Genomic DNA, 23,392 nt, shown 5'->3' with positions numbered 1-23,392 from the left:
AAATATTACCAGCAGTTGATTGGTCTCCTTTAACATTCAAATGCATTCAGTTGATGCTCTTAGGCAGAGTGAGTTACAAGGACAATAAAGGCAGAATGTGATGATTGTTCAAAAGGAGGTTGTCAATGTCACAAACAACCAGTTGTAAACAGTATGGGGGTTAGAAGCAACGCAGCCTGATTTAATTGAATTATTATGAGTAATCGATTTCTGACCTGGATGTGTTCTCCCTGCTTTCTCAGACAAAGATCTCAGCAACTGATAAGAATCAACACCCTCAGGGGCTGTTCAGATGTTGTGTATTTGGTGCACACAAATTGATTATTTTCAATGGAAACGCGCGACAAGCGTGCTCAAAACCGGAAGTGATCATCTGTTTTTTTCAATATGGTCTGCGGTGCATTGAGTTGGAAAACTCTCAACTTTTTCGAATGCAGCAAGTGCACCACAAGTCATGTGATAAGAATTAATCGAATCAGCTCCACAGGACTTACTTGACCCAAGGACATCACAACATCCGGTTGAAAGGTCAACCACCGCTAGTTGCCAACCGTTGCCAACCGCTGTTAAAAACCAAAAGGAGACAAGTGGTGTTCGTTGCTTTGTAATGGCAGGTGCAACAGTAGCGCAACCTATTAAGTACCTTGGATAAAAGGATGAAAGCGGCACGGCTGGCGTTTTCCACACGTTTTTAGACGCAACATCTGAACGGCCCCTTATTCGTTTAACAAATGCTATTTTCTGTCTTGCATTGCAACATGGTACATTTCTCTGGGGTGATAATGTTTTTGGTCAAACACAGTGTTTGTTGGCTTTAACTTTTTAAACATACAATTGTTCCCTAATTAGTTGGCTGCTAATTAATTTATGCTCCCTTGTTTGATGTACAGTATAGCAATACTTTGAAAGCAACTGCGTTCATCTTTTGCATAAATTTGTAGCATTTGCCGCAGAGTTCAAAAGAAACAGGACTGAGTTTATAAAAGCACACATGCATTTAAATAATGCGCCCCATTTTTCTCTCTGTTTGTTTTTAGTGGGAATATTAATGAATTAACATTTTAAACAATCCATCATTATTGTTGTGCTGCCACTTATTTTTAACTCAATTATATTCTAATAGATCATTTTTCCTAATGTGCACAGTATATTCTCCCCACTTTGTTCACTACACAACAAAAGATTAATTACAAATAAGAGGAATGATCAAAAACATGATAATCAAATTGCAACAATAAGTTGGAAATTGTAATTCTAATGCAATACAATGGGGTATCTGTTGCAAATTAACCACCCACTGTCTGTTACTGTATTTGTGTGCTTGTGCATATGCGTATTTACGTGTATATGAGACTGTATGACAACAGTATGACAAACTCAGTACAATGTATTGGTTATAAGTAGCAGTCAATAAACATTATTGGTTGTAATTTAAAATATATTTACTAAAAATGAAAATCATATTTTCTTTTATAATGGCCTTCCTCCATTATTTAAACCTCTTCATTAACCCTAACAGAGGATTTAAGTACACAGTAATAATGAGTATTCTGTTGGAAACACCATATCAATCAGGATGCTTTTGTGACACACACTGCTGGTGATGTGCAGTTTAAATAGTTATTTTTGTAGTTTATAAACCTTTCAATGGAATATTCACTTAATTCAATGGTTATAATGAACCTATATCCCATACTTTATTTTACTGGACCTTGCTGGCCCACGTGAACAGTGGTTCCTGACCCACGCCAAAGAATACTCCAAAAGATCTAAGCACATAAGCAGAAGAAACAATAGTAAAAATTAATTTTTTTTCAATGTTAAAATGTCAAGAGAGCCAGCTTCCTTGATGGCATCTGGGTATTGATTTCAAAGATTTTCAAGATTTTGTCCTGGTTTATTTGATATCAAAAAGGCCTTCCTGCTGGGATCATTAACTATGTGATGAAACATCACAAAAAGGCCCCGTAACCACTTTCACATAAAAATGTCTGTACAGGTCCTGGGGAGTACTGCTGCGCATGTGTGAGAAGTCTGATTCATTTCTTCATGTGATGTCACTTGAGGCAATATCTGTTAGGGCTAAAAATTACAAGTTTGACAATGAAAAATATCTGTTTGTGGAGGTAGAAAGAAGTGAGGTTATGTATGGATTAAGGCAAAGTAGTCAAGGGGACATCAAATAATCTGTGGCCTCTATTACTCTGTATTTGCCATCACTATGAATTTCTGAAACAATGATAGAACTTCTTGTTTCCTATCTTTGAGCTACATTCTGCATTGTATTTGGTCATATCAAGGATTACAAACAACTGATGGTACTGTGTGAGGGTAAAATCACAGGACCCGGATCTCAGCTTGAGATGCCTTGTTACGTCTGTTGTCTTCAGCATGTCAGACTGGAATTGTCAGTTTAAAGAGGATGGATGTCCCAAGGTGTCACCTGACAGCCCGACAGACAGGGCAATTCAGTCCCTGGAGGACAGGAGAGCGGCCAGTAAGAGGTGAATGGGCAGTAGTTTGGGCTAGAGGTCATCATCGTCGGCCATCGTCAGCCTGTCACTCTGAATGGGCCCCCAAATCATGTTGTCAATGGTGATGCATCGTGATCTCGCTCTGGCAAAAATTGGATGCTCCAAACTCGACTTGATTGATGCATTGACCAGGTTGTGCCTGCCTGTCCTCAGGATGTGTCCTTACCGTCGTTTTAAAGATGAAGCAAAACAGACACAGTCTGAGCAGTGAAATGAAAGAGATGTATTTTTAAAAGTTTTTTTTTTGTGTGTGTGTGTTAGCTAGACCCATATCGACGTACGGTTGGCTTATCAAAGAATCTTCTGTGTCTTTCAGCCTTGAAATTTATAGGATTTTACCTGCCTTTTTATTTTTCTCGGTACATCTTTTGTGGCACAGTTCAATTGGTGCTCTGAGAATGTTGTTCTCACCATTTCCATTGAGGCAACAGGATTACATTATGGCCCGAAGGCGAATGCACAGCTTGTACATTCAATGGATGCCACAATGGATTGGAATGAAAAATAGCTGTTTTTCTGTGACCAAAAGTGCACCCTTTATGCATCCAAGGGCATGGCATTCTTGGGCCCTGGGTACTAGCCGTGGAGTTTTGTGAACGTGTAATATCTTCTTTTATGTGTCATTTCTTTCATTATGCTTCCTCTGTCTCTCTCTTTCTCTGCTTTCCTCCAATGGTTTTCCTTGATAGTCTCATCTGGTCTGAGTTGCTCTCTTCATGTGCGTTTGCGTACGTGTGTGTATGTGTGTCTTTTAATATGTGTTTGTGTTTATACTGTGTTTTTTTATCCTCATAATTTATGACTACGCGTGTCCGCATATGTTTGTGCATGCACGGACTGCGTGTTATGTGCATATGTGTCCATACTTAATCGTATATGTGTGTGTTTGTGTCTAAGAACACAGACTGAACACAGGCACTTGAGATTTTCTATTTCTATAAAGCCGTGTGGAACCTTGGGTTTGAGCCTTTGATGGCTCAGTGGGGGCTGGAATGAGGAGCATGAGTATTGTAGAGGAAACAAATGCAAGCTCAGCCTTACGGAGGTGGCCCAGTTTGGAGAAGTTGTACTCTTTCAAGTCCTGCTTCTCCTCTCGTTACTTTTTACTGCAGTCCACTACAGCACTGCGTAGCTCGGATAGAGTAAGAATCCAAACAACCTGTACATATCAATCCACTCATTACTTCTGATCTGGTTCTTTTTATGGGAGGATAAGAGAGAAAACAACTGTAACAACTTTGTCCTCCTCTTTCTCTCTTTCTTTCTCTCTCTCTCTCTTTCTTTGTCTGTGTTTGCAGGGCCTTTTTATCTTCCTGATATATGGGGTGTACAACACAGAGGTAAGTCTGCATTGTGTCTCAAGGCTGTCGGAGTGAATGAGAGAAATGACAAGTTTCTGATGGGAAGGAGGGGAGGGGACATCGTTTCCACGCAAGCGTCCCACTGCCCTTCATGCTTGGACTAACTTATATGCATCCGAGTCCGACCATTAAACACTGACACGCCGCAGTTCTCAGCCACTCATTCCTCACCCACATTGGCTAATATTTCACTGCCTCTTTAAGTTTTTAAACTCACGGCCCTCCATTTAGCATCCTGACAAAGCCGCTGGCCAGGGCTTTTGCGGGGCCCCAAGCAGTCTCCATAGTAGGACAAAAAAAAGAAAAACAATATGCAACCAACAGTATGCAATGAAGGAGTGAGGAAATATCGTATTTAGATGCTGCATTATTACCATTTAGATATGCTGTAGCTGTTTGGGGGGTGGAGGGCGGGTGAGCGGGTGAGTGGCAAGACAGAGAGATATGATTTAATGGATGAGACTCATGAAAATCACTCTTGGTCAAATATGGCTTTTAGTGTTATGTAAATAGGGTTAACTTTACATGTGCATAGGTGATATTACATCTGAGCCCTCTTAAAATACAGCACTTTTTTTTTCTGAACCTGTGGCCTATTTCTCATTTTCAGACACCTCACATTCCAAACTTTAAGGAGAAAGTGAGAATGCGAAAAGGATTTGCCTTTCTTGCACAGTTAAATATTCAAAACATAAAAACATTTTGCATCTGATTTAACTAAAACATTAATTTCTGAAATTTCTGATGAAGTATATAATACAAGAATTGCTGATCTCTGTTTTCAAAGTATTCTTTGAACAAAATGTAAATATTCAGTACTCTGAAGATGCATGTGATATGGGAAATAAAGGATGACTGTTGATATTGCAGTAAAATAAAAAAGACTGTTCTAATTCTAATTCGAAACTAAATTCTGTAAATACAGCATGCCGAAGTAAATTTAACAAGTTGTCTCCTCTGTGTCTGGAATGGTCTAATGTTCAGTTCAGATAAATACAAACATATCTCATATTTTCACTTGCCTGTTGTTGCTTTGACTGAATGTCATCAATGGAAACATCACTGTATACTTTTTTGAAGAGCTTGGTAGCATATAAATATGTGTCACAGCTCTACAAAAATGATGGTCGGGGATACATTAGTCCAACCTCCTTCTCCTTTTCTGTTTTGCATGTCTTTTTCTTCAAACTGCTTTATTTTGTTGTTTCATCACCATCACTAAGGTCCCCCTGACCACCCCGGAAGATATGTCCCATCTAACATCTATATTTCTGTCCTTTTTTTTTTGTTTCCTCTCATCTCAGTCTTTTCTTCACTTATGTCCTCTCCAAAGCATGAAGAGCTGTCCCTGAGTCATAGGCGATGCACTGACAATGCAGAGCCAGGGAGGGCTGACCCTTCACACTGTAAAATAAATCAACACAGCATTCTTGCTTAAGTGGCTTTTTTAGTGCTTGGGAATTCGTTTTCTTACACTCAGGTTGTCCTTGACCCTGGGGTCATCACAATTTGTGAGCAGTACATGTTCCACTTTTCAAAAGGACTACACTTCTTTGTTAATGTTTGAAAATAATAAAATAATACACATCTTCACATTTCTCTTTCTTCCTCTGAGCCCCCACCACCACCTTTCCGGGGACTCCTTTTGTTCCCTCACACCTTGCTCGTCTTTTGTTTTGTATCTTAAACTTGCTCTCCAAAGCATGACAAAAAGCATAACCAGCTTGAGGCTTTACCCTCACTGACACGTAAAAGGAAATATTTCCTTAACGCTTAATGGGAATGATCAAACGTCTTTTTTTTTTTTTTTTGTCTCTTTCCTGTCATCAGAGTGGGAGAGAGAGGCCAAAGTGAGATAGAGGGGTTCCTGCTCTGTCTATTAATTTAGGCTAACCAGTCTTGATCGCTAGGGACGGTAACCTCACTTTTGATTACATTATCATGACAGCCACCTGCTTCACAGAGCAGTATGTATGAACAGCTAATCCAGAAGTCAATGGTCATCTCTAGCATTGAGACACTGGTAATGAGGACAGAAAGTTTCAAGTGGTTATACTATGCTATAGCATTATGTTTCACTTTCAAACTGTGTTTCGGCTGAGTCTGTCGAGAGGGAGTGTTATTGACAGCTGACGTAGCACATGGCAGGTATGCAAAAGCGAGTTAGGCAGATCTGTGTAACAAAGTCTCTAGTGTGAAGAAAAAACTTTGCGAAGTTGCTGTTAGTTGTTCATCTAATACAATAAATCTTAAACCAAATTTGTGTGAAGAAATTTTACTTTGATATGCTAAGGAAAGGTGCTGAATTAACCACTGCATCAAACACAGAAAACACTCCATGAGGAGGGGTTTCCAGGCTCCATAATTGCAAACATGGCATGGAAGACAGACTGCGTCTGCTGCTATTACACTCTAAATGCGGTGTTTTAATTGCTAATTACCTGACAATAGCTTTCCATTATTCATTGCAATTAGCTTTTCCTTGGTGGTCACCTTGTAATCCCATGCTTTGATGACCTTTTATTTCCATCAGCTCCAAGGATGTCGGCAGGTGTTGTCGGGTGCGCTGCTTTCATATGGTAATCGCTTAGCGCCCATTTACATGGGGAACCACGCTTTGCATCATTGTGAAACCTTGAGTGTGCGCAAAACCCCTTAAACACATAACGATCATCTAAAACAATGCCCTTCCCCTCATTGTCAAACGATTAATTAAGTTGTGTCATGTAATTGCCTCAGCACGCATGCTGCTTTTGATATCAACGAAATTCCCAGGACTTACTTCCCCCATTAAATAACATTAAGACGGTGTCTCTCCAACATCTGCACCAAGTCGAAGGCCTTCCGCGGATCTTGTCAGAAATAATAGGCTGGTTTTGGAAACATGATGCTTGTGCTGTTGATTCTACCCTGTCACAAGGCTCGGGCTCTCTTCATTATGTGCCCCTTCAGCAGTGGTATGTATGCAAAATATCCTCTGTATACACATGCTGTCTCTGAGTGTGTGTGTGTGTATGTGTTCAGTGCGGTGTCATAATTTATAAAATGCCACGACTTAATGAAGCCATAAGCCATAATGCATATTCACTAACGTGGTGGGCTGGGCTGGGACGGGCTGTAGTGATGAGTGCCCAGCCGCTACAAATTTACAGTGAGTGCTGACACCGTGCACGAACACATGCACGTACAGACACACACACACGCACAGACGTGATAGGTGCCAGAGGCTTCTCATGCAAGACTTCAGCCTACTTAACTCAACCACTAACTTAGAGTAATTCCTGCTGCTCTGTGTGTGTTTTTTATTTGATTTGATTTTTTTTAAACTTAAACAGATAATTATCCTGTTTTTGTTTACAGTAACACATAGAATGTAGTAAAATTAAAAATTAAAAATGTTCTGATATTAAATGAACGCTAATAGTTTTATTATATTACATTATACTAGTAATCAACAGCACTAAAACAACAGATCCTTAATTATAATTAAATTCGGGAATATAACTTTCTAGCAGGAAAATATTCAGTCATAGCTGCAGCTGTATGACAAATATATATTTTTGAATATTCCTATATTGTTTTGAATGCCCCTCTGGCTTTTTTTTTAGGGATGTGTAGAAGCAATTTTGATTTTGTTTGATCCTACCAAAACTTTTATTCAATGGAGGACACATTAAATTGCTGGATTATTGTCTTGTTTTATATTATATGAATTATTTGATATTTACATGTCACATAACATATATTGACACACAACGTTTGTCGATAGTATTCATCAGCCATGAATACTTGGATGCGTTCAATTACAAAATACAATTTCTCATTTTAAAATAAAAATTATACCTGAAATTTACCATTTAAATATAATAAAAGTTAATCCAAATGATTACTATTCTGTAAACAAAGGTCCTGGATTGGCATCAATTTTGACAATATTACAAAATGATTTGGTCTCATTTTAAAATTAAATTCTTTCAAAAGTGTGTTTTTTTCCAACGCGTTTGGTAAATAAAGAAGTAAATTACAAATTAAATTACAACTATATACTGAAATTGTATGTATGTATACTGTATATCTCTGCTACATGTATATAAAATATACTACATTCAAACCAGTGCAGTCTGGTATTGTTCGTGTTAAATGACGGCGAGCTCTACACTGTTTCATCCGGAGTATAAAAATGTAATCTGTTCTGCTAGGGCGGTCCCTTCTCCTCCAATAGCTCCATTTGTTGGTCCCGGTGCTCTGTGTTGACAGATGATAGCTTGACGTCGTCTCCTTAGTTTGCCAGCTCTATGTGTCACTTTCAAGTCCCATTAGCCACTGGGACATACTGGAACACCTTCACACACACACATACACACACACACACACGCACTTTCCCAACCACTGCCTGTCAGTGCATACAAACTAACGCTCAAATCTTTTATTTTCTTTCCACATTCTGTTCTCCTTTCTCTGTTTAACACTTTGGATGCTCGGAGGAGTTGCCTGTGAAAGATTCTTAGTTTTAAGTGTCTTTCACTGAGTGCCGTGTCAGATACACTTATCTCTTTCTCTCCCATTCTCTCTCTCTCTTTGTTTCAGGTTCGGAGCACGGTCAACAGGATCAAGGAAAGGAGAAAAGCGCTTAATTTTTCAGTATGTAATCCTCTATTTTCCTGTGTGTGTGTGTGTGTGTGTGTGTGTGTGTGTGTGTGTGTGTGTGTGTGTGTGTGACAGACTCAATTTTCCTTACAGCCTTTGCTTCTCAAGGGGAAAAAAAAAATCACCACTCCAGCAATGCCAATGAAAGCTGGCCACAAAGCAACATTGTACATCTGCTAGCCTCTCACTAGTCGACAGTCCATGTTAGATGCCCTTATACATCAAACATAGACCCTCCATAATAGCCCCCCCCCACCCCACCCCTCCTCACTCTGCCCATTGCAGCACCTCCATCCCAGCAATGTCAAGCTCCGCGGTGGGTTACAAGTTTCTAATCCAGGACAAGCCGTCCCCTGACATTAAAGTGTCAGGCCAGTATTTATACCTTGTTGGATGCTGCTGTTTGGCTGAAACGGTGGGTTGCTGTGGGTGTGTGTGTGTGTGTGTGTTTGTGTGTATGTGTATGTGTTTGTTTGTGACTGTCTTTGTGTGTGCACCTAGGAAGATGATAGCCTAAGCAAAGCACTTTAAAATTATTTAATGGTCTCTAGCACACACAAATAGACCTATGCCACACACACATTTACAGACACCCACTGTCGTCACTCCACACTCTTTTCCACACATGCACACGCACACATATACACACAACGCGACTTGTCCCTTATGAACGATCACATTAACTCCACTCCTGTTCTCAGGTTGTTGTGTCACACTTTACGGCCAGTAACACTTTGTCCTGCTCCTCCCACCGCACCCTCACCCACACATATGTACCCCCCCAGTATTCCCCATCATGGTGCCCTCTCTTCCTTTTGACCCCCCCACCTCAGATATGGACACTGTAAGGATGGGAAGAAATCAAATAAATAAATAGATAAATTGAAGTAAGTGTGTGTGTGTGTGTGTCTGTGTCTGTGTCATGGGTGCAGGGGCCCCCGGGGGCCCCTTGTAATCAGGTGCAGGTTGATATATAGGCTGCTCATGTTATCAGTGAGGCCCCCCCATCTACCGTCATTTTTACTGCTTCCTCTCTTCTCTCGTGGTGGCAGTTTTCCAATCTTGCCGGGTTCCGCTACCAGAATGCGTTTTTTAGTCATCACTGCCGCCTGACGGTTTTTAGCTAATGCTATTTTGTGCCATAAATCCTGTTTGAAATACTGTATCCACCTGTCCTTTGGTTAGATAGGAGACATTTGGCTCTAGATGACCGCACATGCCCCTATATATCCCCTTGTTGTAAAACATAGGATTGGGTATCGTGCCTCACTGGGTGAGGGATAAAGAGGCTTTGGCGATGTTACTGCATATGGGGTCATTTGAAGATGAATGGCACTTGTCGGAGATAGAGGGGTTTATATGTTGTATTATTTGCAACGATTGAAGGGTTAACCCAATGGGATAATTCATTGCAACTTCAATTTCAGGATTTAAAATGTTTATTTAAATTTAAAAAGATCATTTGAGACTTTCATTGTCCCTTGTGGGAAGTTTTTTGTGCATTCGAGTTGATTATAGTCTTGTCCAAAGTGCAGAAGGATAATAAATTACCAACATTACAAGCAGCCAATACTAAGCATTCCTAACATATACTAACGTCTCTAAGTGTGATGATGTGTGATACTGATTTTTTAGGAAGGTAAAGAACCAAACTAAATGTTTCACAAATCTAAACAACGCACATCACATTAGATTAAACATTGTATTTAACCTAGCAACAAATCTGAAAATCATTTAGATAGCGCAGGAAAAATTATACTTTGCTCTCGGTACAGTGACGAGACACATCTCTGACCTTGATGACCTCTCATATAAATTCCACCAAACCTAATCACACACTCTCCCCTCTTTAATTCCACACCTGTGTCGACCTCTTTATCCCCTTTCGTTGTAGAAGCCGTGCACAGGGGCGTGGATCATGCACACAGCTTTTTTAGCCTCAGGGGGTGGGGGTTTAAACACACACACACATACACAGGCGCAGCTTTTGACCAGTGTAGCTTGCCTGTTTGATACCAAGTACCTCCTGACCCACCCTGACCTCCCTCTTGTACACACACAGCCAGATTGCTTTGTGAAATAAAGCTGTCAGTTGCAGGACCCAAATAAAAAACAACCCCCTCTCAATACTCTTGAGTTCCATGCCCCTGACACCACTGAAATATAGATATAAATTGGAAGTGGATTCGTTTTTTTGATCTTAATTCAAGTTATGACAAGATATAGGAAGCTAGGAGTTGGTTTGAATCCGTCTCGGTAGCAGAACAAATGAATTAGGCTGGAATTTGATTTTCACAGGTGGACAGTCAAAAAAATAGCTATGTTTTAGGTTTGTTCAGTAAAAGACTATAAATAAAATGTTATTTATTTCTGTTGCTAGGACTCTTGGTTGGAGTGACTAAAATGATGTAGCAGTGTATGTATTTGTCTCTTTCCACACGCGTGCGGGCGTGTGTGTGTGTGCATGTCAGTCCTATGCACTGAAGCTGGACATCAACAATACACAAAAGCCGCCAAAATGGCAGGCCCACAGTAGTTTGCTATGTGAGGCATTCCTGCCTGATGGAAGTATGGTACAGTACAGCCTGTTGAAGCCCCCCCCAGTCTGTTTGAGAGGTGTGCAAACAAATTGTTTTTCAGTGATTGCAATTTATTTTTGTCTGGCTGGAAGATGCATGAACATGTATGATTCTTATATCAGATCAGTCTATAAAAAATGTTTTTAAAAATCCCCTTTCAGTTCAACTGGGGCAAAAGAGGTTAAAAACCCTCTTACAGCTACAGTAATAATCAGATCGGCATGCCCTCTCTGTGTTTTCAATTTTCATTCATGCCAACTGCTGAATAAATGAATAGGCTTATCCAGCGAAACACTTTACATGCAGAATGTGAGCAAATGGGATTTACTGTAAATGAGAGTAGCAACTTAATGCTCCATCATTCAATGATTGCGCATGTCGAACTGTATAAAACAGGCAGCAGAATTTGCTCTCTAATAACGTTAAATGATGAAATTGATATGAAAATATATCAGTAGATTAACAGAGAGAAGCGATGGCGAGTATCTCTTGATGGTCATTAATTCAGGCTTCAAAAACAAAATAACTAAAATACAGCAGTAATGCAACTTGTGAACAAACAAAAAAATATCATATTTTTAACTCACTACTCTCTCTTGCTCTGCACCAGGTGTCAAATATCGCACAAGCATCGTCTTTTTCTGTAAATGACCGGTCATGTTCAAATAAAGCCGTATGGAGCAATAACTCAAAGTAAAGAAGTAACCATTAATCTTTTGAACTGATGAGGATTTCTTCAGTGCACTATACAGTATATTTTCCTGTATTGTCTGTCAGTACACAACGTTGACATTAAACTGTCTGATAAATTGTGTTTAGTTCAAGTACAATTTGAACTTATTTTCTGTCACTTCAAAAAAATCCTCCCATGTTCCTGTACCGACACCGCCTTCTCATTTCTTACAGAACTGTGCCAGTTCCCGACCATCCAGCTCAGTTACCAGCTCTCGTCCTGTCAGTTTCCCACTAGGAGCAACCGCAAGCCAGGAAGATGAGGCCACCCCTACCTTCTCTCACAGCAACACCCCAGGCCTGGGGAAGGAGGAAGACGGGACCAGAGGTGAGTTGTCAGACCAATGCAATGCACCATAAGGAAGTTCAGGCTCTTGGCCCCAAAACTTTCAACACTATGTGGGTAAGATTTTCTTTTTGGCTTTTTGCAACAGTTATTAAAAACATAATTTAAGAAATGACAGTGCAACACAGCAGAAATTTTGATTCGTCAATTACAGGTTATAATATGAATCAAGGCTGCACTCCATTCAGGTGTGCGGTGCAAGGGCCTTGGTGTTTGGACTGCTGACTAACTGGCATGGCTTAAGGCCCCTTTACTTGACTATCATGACAGAAACATGGTAAAATATTTGCTCATCAATCCAAAACGTTGGTCGTATATCGCACCCACTGAACTCTATGAGAAAATGACTCTACTTCTCATCTGATTTATTACCTCAGTAAATAGTTTCCTAATGGGTTTATTTTGTAAATTATGGTCCCATTTAGAGTAAAACAGATGATAAAGCAGGGTACACTGTAGGGCATAGCTGTGTTGTGATTGACAAGTCCTTACCATGGCCACAACATTGGTAAGATAACGTAATCATGGTGTAACCCCAGATTCACAGAGTGTAGGCGTAGGCGTAGCCATGGGCATTGCTATTTGAGTGTGTTTTTAGTTCATGAAAGTTAATTGTAACATTTGGTTGCCTAAAAAAAGTCTTCAGTTCAGTGTTTGGTTGTCCTAAAAGACCCTCTAAGGACTTGGATGTTCAGTTTTTCTGGTAAGTACATTTTGTTTTAATGGTTTTAAGTCTGTTTTTCGCTAGTGAAAATTAGCACAGCTAACCATAGTAAATACGGTCACTTCTGGCTCCAAAAATCCAAGATGGCGATGCTCATAATGCAAACTTGAGGCTTCAAAACAGGAGTTCACAAACCAATAGGTGACATGACGTTGGCCACGTCCATTATTTTTTTACAGTCTCTGATGCCACACAAACCAAAACAAAAGCGAAACAAAAAAAGACTTTGTGTGACTTTCTTTGCATTTTCAAAGTGGCACAGTCTCTTCTTCATGTACTTTTTTTCTATTTACATCATAGCACTATGATTCACCACACCTAAAATTGATATTGTACTTGCATGATTGTTGGTCAAGCCTAAAGGCGCCTTTAGTGATGAACCAAATGTTATTAGTTACAGTACACATGCTTTTCCTGCTTTGAAAATTCACCATGTTTGCCAAGTGAAAGCTATAGAACGACTCCATTTTGAAGTTGAAGGTGCAGTAAAATGACAGAGCCATTGAAAACATGAAATGCTTATGATAGTTGTAGGAAATGTTATACTCATATCTATTGGATTCACCACATTGGATCAGATTCACCTTCTGCCTGCCTGACTACAATATCCATCTGGGATCCTTATATCCAGTGCTCACAATACATACATGTTTTGACTGTAAGTATTATAAACAGTTACATTTGGGACTTTGATCAGGGTCACTAAAGTATTAACTGTTGAGGGAGGGGAGGGCATCTCTAATTCATCTCTAAACTTTTCTCACAAAGTTTTCTTAGTTGATCAGAGAATGATTTCTCCCAGCTGTCTTTACAAGTGAACATAATAGCAAGTCACAAGATTGCTTGCTAATTTGATTATTCTGCTGGCCTTGCTTTTCAAAAAGCACAAAAAATCCACCGTCACTTAAAAAGAACAAGGAAGGACACCCATTATGTGATATATTTTTTAATTAGAATGAAAGATGAAATGTGAATATATGAGAATAAGTGAAATATTTTGTGGGTCATGTACTTTTTTTTTCATAATGTAACTCTTCTTTTGAAGAGGGCAGCACCTGTAGCCTTGCTTTTTGAACATTTCAGTTGTTAAGTGGTAGTTTTGTCTGTGAAGGATTTTAATTTTCATTTTACAGTTGAGCCCCTAAAATGCAGCTAAGCCTTTTCATTGATTAAATCAATTGAATTAACAAGTGTTGAGAGCTCACGTGTGGCATGGGTATGTTTGTGGCAAAGGAGGGGGCAATTTATTCAACCAAATGTACCATATGATTGGAGATGCCCATTAGATAACTTAATGACACCCTCCTCTCACATTTCTAAGGGTGGTATGTTTTCATAAATACTTGTATTTTAATGTTGCTTGCACAGCATAGTCATATCGGAGGTTGTGGTTTGTTGTGTTTTTGAATTTCATTGCATTATAGTGAGAAGTGTTTCTAATATTTAGTTATACCCTCACTGATATACAGTAAATGATGTGGACAAAATATCAAAATTAAAGGGAAACTCCACCAATATTACACAGCAAAGTCTGTTCTTAGGTCTTAAGAAGTAGTACTGCATATGTGTAAAATGTTGCATAAGGCCTTTTGTGGCTCCAGAGGGAGCTGCGGGAAATTGGATATATTGCCGCAAGTGATTTCGCTTGAGGCAGCATCAATTGAGGCTGATGACTAAAAGTTTGAGAATGAAAAAAAAATTGGTGTGGGGTTAGAAACAACTGAGGTTCCCAGACCTCTGTGGCCTGCTCCTCATTTCTGCTTGACGCTAGCGGCTCAAGCTGCTTTAGCCACCACTAGTACGACACAACCGGATCTGACCGACACAGAAGAAGAATGTGTATAATAAAAAGGACGATATCTCTTATTCTGCTGCATCAATTTTGATTTTTTTGTAACTGTCCATCGTGAGTCCGACAATGTTAAAGGATTTATAAATTGGAGGCGTACTCTTGAAAGTATTATTATAGAAATACCGCTGCCTCCAAAATTACCATAACGTGTGCTGAATATAGTCCCCCACTGTTCCCCAACTGGCATATCTGCAATGCATTACTGCAAGGCACTCTGAAACAGAGTGTAGCGGCTGGCCTGTGAAATCAGACATCAGAAATCTCCTGTTAAACTGTAACACTAACCAGACACCCTGGCTTCAATCTAGCTGCCTGACCCATGCTGCACTCAGCAGAGTTAAGAGTCATTTGGTTGTGGAAAAGATTGGAGACACCAGTTTCAAAGCAGGGAAAGAAAAAGGGAGAGGTCGATTCCTGGTTTCATTTTGTAATTTCAAGGTGATCTTACTGTCATTCGTTTTATTGCTCCAGTTGATGAAGCATTTAGACAGTTGAAGATTTTTTTTTTTCCTTAAGTTAGACTGATTTATTTGCAAACGCCACAAAAAAAGGGAAATACATATATTACGCAAAGAGATTTACGAAAATATATCTGCTTAAATGATTGCACTGCTTATGAAGTGCTTAAACTGTTAAAAAAGTATATCTCAGACAACACAAATGACCAGGCAGAACGCATTTAGATTATAACCCTTCAAACCTCCTCTGCTGATCCCTGAGATATAATTTCACTTAAAGATTTAAAGGAAAAATGTAAACAGATCAGGAAATGTATACTTTTCTAGAAAAATCTAAAACAATGTGTGTTTCAGCCTTTTAAATGTGTTTGAAAGGCTGAAAAACACATTGTTTTAGATTATTTTGAAAAGCGCAACATATACTAAAGAAAAAACTATTTCATTTGCTGACAATGAGGCAGAACAATTGAATATCACATAACACACAGTATCTTCACCTGGTAAATACTATGATGGTCATGGTTTATGACTTGTGCAATAATGATATTCACATTTCAATAGTACATGTGCTGTGTGTTATCGCTCCTTGTTGCCGCTCTGTGCACCTCTCACACTGTGATTTACAGCGTTTCCTTTGCAGGTGATTTGCATGGTCCCCGACACTATTACTGTCTCTTTCATTCACTCAGTTCGCAGTAGTTAAATCAGTCCCTACGTCACATTTACATGACTGAACCTCCAACGCAACCAGACAAATCAAAACTCTGCATCAAAAATAATATTTTTGATGTAACACAATTGCAGAAATAATTGATTGTCACATGATATTATGCAGCCCATTTGCTGCTCCTCCAATCTGCTCCAGACTCAATGCTACAACATGCAAATTGGCTTTGTGTGATTGACTGCTGGGGCTGGGTCGGCGGCAGAGTGTTCATTCAGTACAGACTACTGTATGCGTATTATATGCAGCAGACAGGCAAACTTGCTTTCTCCTGATACACTGTAACTAATCATCATGACGAACCCCTACACTGCTGACCATAATCTAATACTACACAAGGAGTAGAGATTTTTTTTAAGCTATTTTAAACATCTCTGTGATGCTTTGAAGGGGTGACAGCAGCAAAAGGAAGCTTGTGTTTGTGCATGTTTGTATGTACAATTGTGAATTCCCGTTAAAGGCACATGTGTACAAAAGAGATGTAGGATAATGTTGCACAAAGGAAATTAGAAAGTTCAGTAAGACCACCTGAAAAACCTTAAGTATTTAAGATATTAGATCATAGACAACAACTTAATCGTTGTTACTTTGTGTTCACACATTTGTCAAGTAATTTCAGTATATGTTTGCTTGACTAATTTCTCTGATGGTCACACTGAGAATGTGATTATGGTCGGGTCAGTCAAACATTAACTTTATCATTCAGTATTTTTAATATACAAAATCCTGATCTTCAGCAAACCATCCAGTACATTAAAATGCTGCTGTCTGTCATTGTTGATCAAATAGCATTTAAATAATTTTGTAAAGAAATACTAATAAAGCTTAACCATTGTAGGACCAGAATGAGCAGAATCTTGCCGTTTGGAAGTGGTGGCTTCACAATGGAGACACCTTTATTTCAACTGTATGATCAAATCTGTCTTCTCTCCATAAAGACCAAACAACAAACAGATGGGCCCCATTTTTTCTTACAATAACCACAGCATCTCCTAAGTGATAGTGGTATCTTGCATATACAAGGTCAATCCCTTCATGGTAGGAGTGTGTGTGTGTGTGTGTGTGTGTGTGTGCATGTGTGGGTGGTGGGGGTGTATGTGTGTGTGTGTGTGTGTGTGTGTGTGTGTAACAACGGGGTAGGGGAGTGTTCTGCTTTTGATACCGTTATGTCTTTTCCATCTTTCTGTTTACTCAAGTTGGTTGGCACAAATGTCCAAGGTGGACACTGGATTATGTTGAGAATACATGAAGCATACACATTACGCACTGCCCTATTCCTTACTGCTACACTACTCTTATAACAGTACCTTTCACATAGATGCTTTGACGAACGAGGAGAGGGAGGATCACTCAAAACAATTCCTCAATAATGTAGGGTTGTTATCGTGCTCTCACATTGCGCGAGTGAAATTCATTAGTAGCCCAGTGATATTAATGATGGAGTGAAATTTTAGCAGCATCACTCATAATTTTACAGAATGAATACACTGATCCTTCCTGATCTCCCTGTATTCATACTTCAGTTTACTCATTTGTTTTCATGGTTATTAATTCTCCTGTCATTTCAAATCCTGCCACTCCCTCATGCCATGCTATCACCTCATTCCCTTCACCTTTTGTTTTCTTGTCCATTTCCCCACCTGCAGCTCATTCCCTCATTAGTCCATCAGCATATATACCGGTCCATTTCCACTAGTTTCTCACCAGATTGTCTTTTGCGTTACGCTTAGCTTTCCAGCACTTCCTGCCCAATCCCTGAACCTTCCCGTCTGAACTTCAGCCTGATTCTCTGCCTGATCCCTGCTGGTTAAGTCTGCCTTCTCTCTCGATCAGTCTCCTGGTTCTGAGCCATACCTGTTTACTGGAATAAACGTTGTGAACTTTGATTTCCTACCTGATGGTTTCTGTGTCGTGGTTGTGGGTTCTTACCTTTTCTTAGTCAGTGAGCATTACATAGTTGCTGTGAACACAAGAGAAGGACAAGTGTATGATGAAGGAATAAAAGAGGAATAGGAGGTGAAGTGTGGGGGGAAGTTGAATTGAAAGGGCAAGGGTTTTGTGGGTGTTTGTGTATGTGCATGAGTATTGCATTCTTGATGAGATGGCCCCATACAATGGCTGAGTTGAAGGTTGCGAGCCCTTGTAAGCAGGAACAACATGCTAGGTCACCAGTGTTACTTCACGTCATCTTCTTGCTTTGTTAAAACCTCCTTCCTTTGTAACAAGCAAAGATGGCCAAGCAGTTATCTTTCTTTTGTGGTTCATGTTTTGAGTTTTCTTGTGGGGTCTCTTTTTCCTCAAACAGTGTTTGACTTGACCATAGATATATGAAATTTGTGTCTTGTGTCTTACTGTTTCATGTCTAATTTGTGTCAGTTCTGTGCAATGGTGATGACACTTCTCCTTATTGTCTCCTTTTTATCACAATGTTTCTAAATCTGTGGGTCACAATCATATTGGAGATATTTGGGGAGATTTTATGAGGTTTTATTTAAAATTTTAAGAAACTACAGTGTTCAGAGATAGATAGATTAGTTTACACCCCATACCCCGTTTAACATAAAGAAAAAGAGGACAGTAAAATGCAGTCCTCACAAGTTCATCTTAGCAAACCTGATTTCTGGTGTCATTTCCAGTTTACGTAACCCAGCTTGTAGGAACCATATGCCTGCACACTGCTGACATCTGACACCCCTTCCCCTTCCTCTTTTCCTAACATATGTTCCTCAGCGTCCCTTGCAATTAGGGGCCTTGTAGATAAAGTGGTGCGGCGGTCTATTGCATGCATCTTCTGCAGATTACACACAGATCTTTTGCTGACACCACCACGGGGTTGACTCCCCCTTACCTCCTTCCACCCACACACCATCACTTGTCATGCATGTTTAGTCCAATTCATTGACATGCAACAGGATTCCCTGGCTCCAAAACACAAAAAAAGTGTTTCCCTTGTGTAATGACAGCATGTTTGCAGCAATGTCATCTGGGTACTTGCTGTTGAATCCATTTCTCAATATGCAGGTCCGTTTCTGTGGAATTTGCACTATGAAAAGTGCTGTGCAATACTGACAAAGCCAAATTAGCAGTTAAATGCCATATATCAAGGTAAAGTTATGATGTTTCAAGGATAAATATTGGTGTTATCAGAAGATATTTACACTCAAAAAAAACTTGATAAAATTGGCGCAATGACCAAATCAGTAGAGACATATAATGTTCAATTAGAACAGTATGATAAGCTTGTAAAGTTTGTCATTTAACTGCTGGACAGTACGCATCGTATGTACTGCAGTTCTATGATATATCACCATGTTATGAGCGAGTTGAGAATAAATGAAGACTGGTTTGTAAAAAGTTGTGAAATACTTATGTACAAACGCTCGAGAATACAACATATTTCAGTTTTTAAAAAAGTGAAAGCAGCTGTTAAATTACTTCTGTTTGACCTTTCTCTTTGTTTCTTTTACAGTGTGATTTTTACTCATTTGGATGTGCATGTTGTAAATCAGCACTTTGAAAGGCTTGTTGGTGTTACCAGCAGCTATGAATGACAGACATAAACTACTCTAGGTCCACAGTCAGCCAGTACTCCTCTATTTATACTTGGTGCGGCAGCTGTTATCACAGTTGAGGGGGGGTCAACATACACAATACACCTCAGAGTCTTAACTATGACATCACGGTTAGGGAGGGGCAAGAGAGTTAGGCTGAAATGAATTTGAAAATCCAAGCAGACACAGACAAGCTAATGTTGAGCAGAAAAATATTTTTTTTACACACAATGTTCTGTGTTTAAAATTAAACAATAAAATTACATTATTGGAAAAAATCTATACTACATGCATAGTGTACCCGTATTAACATAATATGCCAACAAGAATCAATGTGATTATGTGTACAGCACAAAAAAAATCATTTAGTGTGGAGTTCCTAATAATTTAGTGTGAAGTTCCTCTTTAATCAAGTGTCAATGTGGTCTGAGGCCTGTTTGTAAGACTCGCAAGAACAGTTTGCTGTGAACTGTGAACTATCTTACTGGACAATTTAAAAACAGAAGTTTAAACTCATGTGCTGCCTGGAGGTGGGGGGGATAGAGTTTTTTTGTAGTTTGATAATGGTATAAAACTGATTGTGTTTTCTATTAGTTCCAACTGGTGTAACAGGCCAGTTGTATTCAGGAAAAACCAAACATGCTTCAGCAAGAACAAGAAGAAGAATTTGTTGCTGTGGGAATTTACATCAGAGTGATAATTAACACAGCAGAATCACAGACACTGCAGGCGAGATGTGTGTGTGTGTGTGCGTGTGTGTGTGTGTGTGAGAGTGTGTGACAGAGAGGTATTTGGCCTCTGAGCGGCAGCTTGTGTTCATCATCTTGCTGATGCAAAGTGATGTGCACTAATTCTACATCTGCTCTAACCAAACAGGGCTCAAAAGTTCAGCCAAGTCCCAAAAACATCACTTCCTCACAACTTGCATTCCCCTACCCTCTCTCTCTCTCTTACTCCCTCTCTCTCTCTCTCTCTCTCTCTCCCTCTCTCTCTCCCTCTCTCTCTCTCCCTCTCTCTCTCTGTGAAGAAATTAAATTTGATTCATTTTCCCTGCATCCCTTTTGCATTTTGAAATGATTGACAAATAAGTGGATATGACTTTGGGGTTTTGTGTGTGTGTGTGTGTGTCTGTGTGTCTGTGTGTGGATTGAGATTTGGCTTGGCTGTTTAGAAGATGTGTGGCCCTGAAATGGGCTCTTGTCATGTGGGTTGAAGCTTTGAGGACTTGATTGTAGCTTCACAGTGTAAATACCCAAACAAACAGGCCGCGGTCAAAATGGTGGGTTTGCTATGTATTTACATTCCTCTTCCTCTCTCCCACTTGATTTTCCTTACTCTCTCTCTTCCTCTTGCATTTGATTTGTTAATTGTAGTTACTAGCTGGCTTTCCTTTTCTTCTTTCTTTTGCTCTGTCTTCCTCTGACACATTCTCCTTCCATTCCCTCTTAATTTCTCTCCGCTTATGAATGATATTTGTAATATTTGTGGCTCCAAGTCTCGTTGATAAAGTAAGAGCAGAAAAGGACTTTCTAGCTGGAATTAAGATTTAAATTCTCAGTGAAAGCACTTCTCTACCATTTCTCACTATTGTGTGAAAAATCTCAAAAACAGTGCTGGATCATTTTTAAAACACCTAAACAACTGCTTTTTCTGCACTCGTACTACACTCTGGCATTTGATCTTCATCACACCCAATGAAACAAATCAAAAGATGAAATATTGAGCCCATTTGGTTGTTCTTAAGTGGCTTTAAGCGCAACTGTTTATGCATATTCGCCCAGCCGCTACAAAGCGTACCAGGCTTCTTGAATTTGTTTTCCGCAGCTGTTCTGCATAACAACGCCACGCTATCACGCACAGGCGAAAGTCTGGTGAAGGGAATCTATTCATAATTCAAAAAAACAACAGGGCACAAGCTGTAGCGTTGTCAGATATAACAAATTGAGGTGGAAAAGAGTTGAATTTGTATCTGCTTACGGAGGTTGACTGCATTATACATACTGCAGGTGCCGCTGAGTGCGTGGTAATAGGATATATGATGGATGGCCAAGCTGCATGGGCTCCCATTCCTCTGGGTTATTCATCTATTTATCTGCTTATTTATTTATTCCTTCACCCAGAGAGACCCTCACGAACTCAGGATTTGCCTAAGGTGCAATAGTGCCTAAAAGAGGCTGAGCATTGGCCAGTATGGAAATAGGGCTGAGCAGTCCAAGGTCTGGAAGTCCTCTGTTGAGCATGTGTCAGGTGTACTGATGTCTGTGCTGACGTTCATTGGTGGTGTTGGTGGTTTAAGGAGGCCTGCAGTTTGTTGAATCTTGATAGTCCTTCTTTCAACAAAACCAGAGAACAAAACCATGACACATTGTCTTCGTAGGAACTTTTTAGAAACCACAGATGAAACTCATATCTCACAGAAAATTTATTGGAACATTCATGCAAACTCGTCCAGAAAAATTTCAACACATTAGAGTTGTGCTTTTGTCTCTTGAATGATTGTTATTGGCACTGCATGTATGCAGAGATGGTGCAGGGGTTAAGATCCCCATCTTCAGCAACATGTACCCATGATGATGTTGGACTAAATCCCACCAAAACCTTTTTTATTGCATCCAGTTATTTACCCCCTCAGCTGTCATGTTGTCTAAATAACCACATTAAAATTCCAAAAATTAAAGATTTTTTTTATTTTAAATAATAATATACTCATAAAGTTGAACCCAAACAATATTAAATCAAACTGTGGCAGTTAAATATATGTATATAATATATATATATATATATATATATATATATATATATATATATATATATATATATATATATATATATATATATATATATATATATATATATATATATATATATATATATATATATATATATGAAAAATATTATATTTATACAATTCATTGTTTGTAGTCAACCACCCAACTTGAAACCTATGGAGACTCCTGTGACGTAGAGTTAGCCAGCACCACAGCTTTGATCACACACAACCGTCAGCTAACTGCCTTTCATGTTTAACCCTGTCACTGTTCCCCTATCAAGGGTGTCACTCAAGGACCTGCATGTGCCCCGGGGCAGGTCACCTCCCCTGGGGCAGGCTGTCTCACAGTTTACTCCCCCTACACCAGCACCTCCTTCTCCAGCAAAGAGGGAACACTCTTTGTAAATATGCACTATATAAAGCTGCACTAAACATTTTTTATATAAAGGTACATCAGCCTTAATCATAAATTTTGCTCAAGTGCTCTTTCCCTCTTGTCCTGTGTGTATTCACTGTGTTTGTACAAATGAATTTTCATTCACAAATGCACACACACAGCAGATTTTCTGCAAGTCTCTTAACATAGTACTAAAGCATTCACTACTACTACCACCATCCTGCAGCTGCCAACAGCACCTCTAAACCAATATCAGCACCTCCACTCCCTCCCCCCCCCAAGAACATTTTTCCATCGTCCTCATCTCAACAGCCCATGGCAACGACATAGCCAGCAGCTTACGACGAAGCAAAGTGAGGAAGAGGGCGGGGGGTGAGGCGGGGGGAGTCAGGCCGTAGATCAGGGCAGGGAGGATGGCGGCGCGACCAGTAGGTGACAGGGGAATAACATCCCTTTCTCCTCAATCGACAGGGACCATAACTCCTGCCTCTCCAGGGACAGATTGAGAAAGGCAATAGCCCTAGAGGCTGTGAAGCACGGATGCTTAGGAGAATTGAAAGTTAAAAGAAAAACGCAGTTTGCCGAGCCACTGCCACTGATTCAGCCAACAACGCCGCTATTCGCCGCTGGAATTTTCTTATTTCTTTCTTTTTTTTTTCAGCAATAGAAAGGCCCAAGTGGAATACTGTCCATATAGATTATCAAACAATAAATCTC

General features: G+C 39.7%; 1 protein-coding gene across 4 annotated transcripts in view; it reads left to right on the top strand.

The window, feature by feature from the left end:
• Positions 1-23,392, top strand: part of LOC121900138 (adhesion G-protein coupled receptor D2) — a 98,971-nt gene that overhangs the window by 44,240 nt on the left and 31,339 nt on the right. For 3 of the 4 annotated variants that reach the window (XM_042416163.1, XM_042416158.1, XM_042416159.1), the window contains 3 exons: positions 3,833-3,874; positions 8,483-8,536; positions 12,028-12,181. In XM_042416163.1, the coding sequence (XP_042272097.1) occupies positions 3,833-3,874; positions 8,483-8,536; positions 12,028-12,181 (250 nt within the window). Of the gene's footprint in view, positions 1-3,832; positions 3,875-8,482; positions 8,537-12,027; positions 12,182-17,687; positions 17,844-23,392 lie in introns of those variants that run through there. The other variant, XM_042416160.1, reaches the window with a different exon arrangement.

The sequence above is a fragment of the Thunnus maccoyii genome, chromosome 7 (assembly GCF_910596095.1).
Source record: "Thunnus maccoyii chromosome 7, fThuMac1.1, whole genome shotgun sequence".
Taxonomy (NCBI): domain Eukaryota; kingdom Metazoa; phylum Chordata; class Actinopteri; order Scombriformes; family Scombridae; genus Thunnus; species Thunnus maccoyii.
Note: the sequence above shows the minus strand (reverse complement) of the source record. Positions and strands in the feature narration are given on the sequence as shown.